The 7,565-nt window shown below is 44.9% G+C and overlaps 1 protein-coding gene across 4 annotated transcripts in view; it reads right to left on the bottom strand.

The window, feature by feature from the left end:
• Nucleotides 1–2,543: 2,543 nt before the first annotated feature.
• The window catches only part of MAP3K9 (mitogen-activated protein kinase kinase kinase 9), a 91,321-nt gene continuing 86,299 nt past the window's right edge, over nucleotides 2,544–7,565 (bottom strand). For all 4 annotated transcript variants that reach the window (XM_081889654.1, XM_081889653.1, XM_081889655.1 and 1 more), the window contains exon 12: nucleotides 2,544–2,891. In XM_081889654.1, the coding sequence (XP_081745780.1) occupies nucleotides 2,864–2,891 (28 nt within the window). In that variant the 3' untranslated portion in view covers nucleotides 2,544–2,863. The remainder of the gene's footprint in view (nucleotides 2,892–7,565) is intronic.

Raw genomic sequence — 7,565 nt, 5'->3', positions numbered from 1 at the left:
CACAAATACAAGATGGGTGACACCTGGCTTGAGAGCAGTACATGTGAAAAGGATCTAGGAGTCTTGGTTGACCACAAACTTGACATGAGCCAACAGTGTGACACGGCAGCTAAAAAAGCCAATGCAATTCTGGGCTGCATCAATAGGAGTATAGCATCTAGATCAAGGGAAGTAATAGTGCCACTGTACTCTGCTCTGGTCAGACCTCACCTGGAGTACTGTGTCCAGTTCTGGGCACCACAGTTCAAGAAGGACACTGACAAACTGGAACGTGTCCAGAGGAGGGCAACCAAAATGGTCAAAGGCCTGGAAACGATGCCTTATGAGGAACGGCTAAGGGAGCTGGGCATGTTTAGCCTGGAGAAGAGGAGGTTAAGGGGTGATATGATAGCCATGTTCAAATATATAAAATAATAGAGGAGGGAGAAAGGTTGTTTTCTGTTGCTCCAGAGAAGCGGACATGGAGCAATGTATCCAAACTACAAGAAAGAAGATTCCACCAAAACATTAGGAAGAACTTCCTGACAGTAAGAGCTGTTCGACAGTGGAATTTGCTGCCAAGGAGTGTGGTGGAGTCTCCTTCTTTGGAGGTATTTAAGCAGAGGCTTGACAACCATATGTCAGGAGTGCTCTGATGGTGTTTCCTGCTTGGCAGGGGCTTTGACTTGATGGCCCTTGTGGTCTCTTCCAACTCTATGATTCTATGGCATCTAGCCTTTCTAGTCCTATTCCTTGGGGAGGGGGAGGTTTGTGTCAGTATTATTTTATCATCTTATTTTGAAGACGACTACGCCTGTGGGTGGAGTGGAAAGACTCCCACTTCTTGTGGGTTAAGAGATTGAAAGAAAACTTGGGTGTACCTGAATTCATACCTAGAGGATTTCCAGGTATTGTTGTGGCACTCCTTAACTAATCAAATGTCACCTTCCACAAATGACAAGACACTATGGTATGCAGAACATATCATCCTAGTCATAGGGACAGGTTGCTGAAGAAGGGAGCATAGTTGGTGTGCCTTATGGCTACACAAGGGAGGGAACCCAAGGTGTATAAAAGGTAGGCAATGCATAAGCCAAAGAGAAAATAGATTGTGTCACATAAAGGCCACAGTCCAGAGGTAATTGTGTGTGACCCTGGCAAGCAGACTGCGATACATGAAGGAAATCATGCAATATGAATGCAGACTAGGCAATGTGCTTCTATTTCTATCCCAGCTCACTTAGTTGCAAGCACACACACACAAATCAGCCCTAATAATAGCAAAATTTTGCAACACTTCTGCAAAGAATTCAGAGATACTGTAAATTCTGACAAATCTCCAGAAGGAGGGAGCACAACGATCATAGAACAGCCTGATATTTGAACTTGATGCTAAGAAGGTATTCTTGGCTAATCGCAGGGTTCCAATAATATTATCCATATCTATTTTGGGGAGAGTGCTCTTGAGCTCGGTCCTGTTTGTGGGTTTCCCACAGGCATCTGGCCACTGTGAGAAGATGATGCTGGACTAGATGTGCCATTGGTCTGATCCAGCAGGCTCTTCTTATGTTCTTATATTCTTAAGTAAGAATGCTGGAATCGTATGCTACTAAAGAGAGACCCAACCTTGTTAAGATGAAGGAGATGCATTCCACTGAACTGTTGAAACTTCAAGGGAAGCCCCATCCACGAGTGCCTTGCAGGAATCTGTGTATTTGTCAGGGACTGGGCAGAGGAGGAAACCAGCTTGACCCTCCCAGGGAGGAGGAAGAGGAAGACAGATTAGATTTACAACAGGGGTTTGAGGGGGGTCACAGCTCATAGGCAGATGAGGGGGAAAGTTGGGAAATAATGGGAGGGGAGGAGGAAAAGGAAGCACCAGGGGAGCGACAGCTGATGGATACAGTGTCTTTAGAAAGCACTCCAGACCCCACCCCACCCATCTCCCAGAACCCAGAGAGCCTTGAAAGTAGGAGAGCAAAGAGCTCAAAGGCAGAGGGCACGTAGCAGCACCCGTAGGAGTGACAATGCAAATGACGAAGGAGGAAGTGGGAGAGATGGGGGGTGGAGATTCACTCGGGACAACGCCATTATCCAAGAGGCTGGATTCCATAGCCTCTTTCTGTAAATACCAACTAAAAAGTGGATGGTAAGAAACAATATCTTGTCTTTGTACATTCCTTGCAACCAGCTGGGAGTTGCTGACAGCAGCCTGACAATATTAGTATATTATTATTGTATTGTATTGTATTGTATTGTATTGTATTGTATTGTGTATATATATGTTTGTGTTTATTAGTATATACTGGTAAACAACGTTTCCATGCGCTCTGGTTTCTGACATGGTGTTCCATTGCGCCAGAGGTGGTTTAGTCATGCTGGCCACATGACCCAGAAAGCTGTCTGTGGACAAACGTCGGCTCCCTCAGCCTGAAAGCGAGATGAGCGCTGCACCCCATAATCACCTTTGACTGGACTTAACCATCCAAGGGTCCTTTACCTTACTTTATTAGTATATGGTATAATAAAAATTTCTGAGTTTAAAATATTCCAGCAGTCCATCCTTGAGGGTAAAATATAGCATACTGTTGTCACACTGCAACACAGTTTAAATGAGAAGACAGAAATAAAAGAAAGCATCCAGTTGAAATTGAGAGATTAAAATATGAGACAGGAAGTCACAAGAGGAGGCAAACTCAAACCATGTGTTGTCTGATTTCTTGGCACCAGAAACCTATGAGTGGCAGGTTTTAAAGACGTCAAAAATTGTAGAAGAGACATCCTGTGAAGCTTAGGAGAGATATGAAAGCAATGGAATCTTGTTCTCTGCGCATCAAGAACAAGTTCTGCAAGATCTATGATTCTAGTCTTCTATGAAGATGGGTTAGGTGGGTGGCAAAGGCAGAGCACCACTGAAAGAAAAACAATGAAGGAAGCCGGGGGATATGCTGTAACAATACAAGCTCAGTACACAAATGCTTGACATTGTTAATTAGATGGCTGCCATGCATCCCAGTGAGGAAGCAAGGTGAATTTCAAGTATTTGATTGTCGACTGCAGACAATGCTGTATTGTATTAATTAGATTTTGCCAGTATCAGATCTTTCTAGTAGGAACAATAAACTTATAAAGCCTGATCTAAAACACAACAAAACAACTGATCCTATCTATTCCCAGTGTGAATTTAAAAAGTGGAATCCTTCTTGGAATATAAGGTGAACAGCATGACAAACTATTATTTAAAACATGAAATGAATGGTGAGAGTGGCTGATCTTAAAGTGGAGGATCCAGTCTCAACCTTCATTTTAAACAGACAAAAATGCCAAAACATTACCAGACAACCGGAAATAAGCTGTACATTGTTCAGACTGCAGCCTTCATCATTTAGAAACCAGTGTTTCTAAAGTGTTTAGTGTTTAGGCAATTGTTTAGAAATATGTATATCACATACAAAAGATTCCACTTATTTAATGCAAAATCAGCCTCCTTGTAGAGAGTGGTGAAATGTTGTGCTTTTTTAAACGTTACACTGGCCAATGCAGTGGCTGGGATTTGCCCCCTCTTACCTCTCTGCCCAAAGAATTGGATTTACCCAGGTAAATCTATACAGTCCTCTTCATAGACTGGATGATGATGCCATAATGCGTAAGGTATTGTGTCCATGTCTAGTATTTCTCTGAATCAGGATGGCTCATTCTGAAACTGCACTGCAAGCATTCAGATGACCTAGGCAACCACTCCTTTGACAGAAGCCAGGTTGCCCCCAGGTCAGAGTGAGTTGTCTCTCTCATTTAATCTGTACTTTCTAAACCTTCATCCACAAACACCTTCTCAGGTCTCTGCCTTGTAAGTTGGCTATGATAAGATAGCTGCTCCAATAAACGTCTACTCCATAGACTAGACTCCCCTGCTTGGTATTCTACAGTGGTGTCCCGCAAGACGAACGCCTCGCAAGACAAAAAACCCACTAGACGAAAGGGTTTTCCGTTTTGGAGGCGCTTCGCAAAACGAATTTCCCTATGGGCTTGCTTCGCAAGAAGAAAGCCCATAAGGAAATCTCCGGGGACCTCTTCTAAATGCTAGCGGTGGGGAGCAAAGCCTTCCCCCCCCTCCAGGAAGGCCGGCGGGGGCCGAAAGGCTTTGCTCCCCACCGCCAGCATTTTAAAAGCAGTCCGGGATAGCAAGGAAGCGCTTCCCGCTATCCTGGATGGCTTTTGAAGGCAGGCGGGGGGGAGCAAAGACTTTTGCCCCCCGCCAGCCTTCAGAAGAGGTCCAGGACCTCTTCCGAAGTCGGGCGGGGGGCAAAAGTCTTTGTCCCCCCCTGCCTGCCTTCCCGGGGGCTTTTAAATCGCCCCAGGACTGTCCCGGGGCGATTTAAAAGCCTCCGGACGGCTTTTGAAGGCAGGCGGGGGGGAGCAAAGACTGTCCTGGACCTCTTCTGAAGGCTGGCGGGGGGGCAAAAGTCTTTGCTCCCCCCTGCCTGCCTTCCCGGGAGAGCGGGAAGGCAGCGCTGCTTCTCCGCTCTCCCGGGAAGGCAGGCGGGGGGGGGGAGCAAAGACTTTCACCCCCTGCCGGCCTTCAGAGGAGGTCGGGGGACAGACTGTCCCCGGACCTGGTCTGAAGGCGGTTTCCATAGGAACGCATTAATTGATTTTTAATGCATTCCTATGGGAAACCGTGCTTCGCAAGACGAAAAACTCACAAGACGAAAAGACTTGCGGAACGAATTAATTTCGTCTTGCGAGGCACCACTGTATATGCTACCTACCTGAGTTTCAAAATCAACCCAGGGTTAACTTTAAAGAAAAAAAGCCTCAGCCATGCCCTGGAATGTGCTTGTCTCTACAATAAATACCTTGGTGGACATTTCCATTCATGTTTGGACATGGACAGACTTTTCGTCCCATTTGCATTGTGTCCTTAAAACTCTTAAAGTCAACAAACACTGTCTTTTGTGGCCATAAACATGCTGACTAAGTCGATAGTCACAGACAAGGAAAGGCTGAATATATCCTTGTCCTAGTCATCACCCAACCCCCTCCCTCTGCCCAGACGACTACTACTTCTTCTTCTTCTTCTTCTTCTTCTTCTTCTTCTTCTTCTTCTTCTTCTTCTTCTTCTTCTTCTGTTTTGCTTTAGGAGATGTACCTTAATTCTTTAAAACTAAGTAATTGCAAGAAAACAACACGCTTACATTAAACTACCTGGGCTCCCATTCATCCCTTGATACCTTTGCTTCGCCCCTCCCTCTGTTCTCACCCCAGCTCCACCAGACTTTAGATTGTATGCTCCTGTCAGGGACCGGGCAGAGGAGGAATGGTGGAGACTGCCTCCCCTCTCTGACCCTTCCAGGGAGGATGAAGAGGAAGACAGTATAAATTTACAACAGGGGTTTGAGGGAGGTCACAGCTCAGAGGCAGATGAAGGGAAAAGTTGGGAAATCATGGAAGAGCCGGAACAACACCCAGCTGACTCATCATCATGAGAGAGCATTCCAGACCCTCCATCTCCCAGAACCTGGCGACCCTTAAAAGTAGGAGAGCAAAGAGCTCAAAGACAAAGGGCACGTAGCAGCACCTGTAGAAGTGACGAATGAGGAAGTGGGAGAGATGGGGTGGAGATTCACTCGCGACAACACCCTTATCCAAGAGGCTGGGTACTGTAAAGATTGAAATAAAAAAGGGCTGTAAGAAACTTTCCTTTCTCTTTATACTGACTACTTTCTAATTATTCTCATGCTGCAAAATGCCCTGCATGTGCACTGTTGGGTTTAAACAACAAATAAACAAAAGATCTGGATGCAGGGACTAAGGCCCTGGTGGTCAAAGAGCAACAGAGAGATTGCAATCATGTTTAAAAGAGAGTGTGCATAGTGTAGCGGTTAGAGTATCGGACTAGGACCTGGGAGGCCAGGGTTCAAATCCCTGCTCAGCTATGAAACTGACCTTGGGCCAGTCACAGTCTCCCGGCCTAACCTACCTCACAGAGTTGTTGTGAGGAAACAAACATTTTAAGTGAAGAATATTATCCCAGTCTGTAATAGATTTGAAATTATTTTTATATATGGGATTGTGTAGAGACAATGCCAGGCTAGGACAGACAAACGGTCTAACATGGAATAAGGCTCCCTCCCATCCCCATCTCTGCTAGATCCATTTTACCAACAGGAAACTAAGAGCAACTTGCCAATGGTGGATATCATGTGACTTCATGGCTGAGCCTGACTTTGGAAGCAGGGTCTCAGGTCCAAGATCGACACTCTGTTCGTTGGCCCAGCCATCATACAAAAGGAAGATACTCTACATAGTAAAACTGATGTTCTTCAGCAGCTTTTTGAGCAGAGAAAATGTTTGCTCAGTTAGACAGTACATTGTAAGACTAGCTGTGACTAACCAGAGGTGTGTGTGTGTGTTTTGGATGTGACATTTGTAACAAGTCTATAATGCAAAACACAGAGACTTTTATCTGGATGGTCTATAGCCCTGCTATGCTGATGCTAAAATTCCTTTATCTGTTGTTTAAGCGCTTCCACCCACTTATTTTATCTCCTTCTCCAGGCTTTATCTGTCTAGCTTTTTCTGCACTAGTAAATCCTGCCATGTTTGAGAAAATCTGCCTGGCACTACCATCTTCCCCTTAAGCCCTTGTAGGAACTGCTTGCCTTGTTTGTTGTGGACAATGTCAGATAAGTGTTGACACCTATTATAATGAAAGTATCGCTAACTCCCTGGGACAATTTCCTTTTCCTCCTTAGGCAAAGAGAATACTCTAAAATCCAGCACTGGGCATTTTATTGCATGGAATTCATCAAAATGCAATTAAATGCCATCAACAAAGAGACTGATTGAGTCTTTTATACCTGAACTGGAGATAATTGGCAAAAGATGACTAACGGCAGTCTAGTAGGATTTTCGTCTCTTTTACTTCTATGACACACCCACACACCATATCAGTAATTTATATGATTAAAGCTCACAGGTTCTGTCTCTGGTTTCTACCACACACACCATTATTTGTTGCAGAAACACACACGCAAACACCCCTCAAGCCTTTACTTTCTTTCAATTAACCTATATTTGCAAACAATCTATCTCACGTGTCCATGTATGCACACATATGCATATGGAAGTCCTTCATATCATTTTTGTTGTTGTTGTAGCTTGGGGGAACTGCTAATCTTGAAGGGAGGGGGACAAAGTTTTTCCAGCTGGGCAGCTGGGTTTTGGTAGTAGTTAATAACCGTGGCATAATGAAGGGGGAACACAGGGAAGCAGAACTTTGGGATATTTTCAGAGCAGGAGCAATGACATCACCAGTTGGGAGCACAGGGATAATTTATGGAGCCTCCTTGCTCTGGCAAGGGAAAGAGGTGATAATGAGGCTTTCAAGTATGCCTGTACTAAGGAATACGCTTTCAGCAGAGACTGTGTTGTTGAGCTCAGGACCTGCTTATAGGTTTCCCACAGGCCACCTTGAGAACTAAATTGCTGAGCGCTTAAGCATTCATCCTGACCTGTTTGCACAAAGTCTGCATAGAGGTTATAAGGCACCAGCTGTTTAGTGAGCATTCAATCTGAGTTGTTTG

This window comes from Podarcis melisellensis (genome assembly GCF_964234715.1).
Source record: "Podarcis melisellensis genome assembly, chromosome: 1".
NCBI classification, from domain to species: domain Eukaryota; kingdom Metazoa; phylum Chordata; class Lepidosauria; order Squamata; family Lacertidae; genus Podarcis; species Podarcis melisellensis.
Note: the sequence above shows the minus strand (reverse complement) of the source record. Positions and strands in the feature narration are given on the sequence as shown.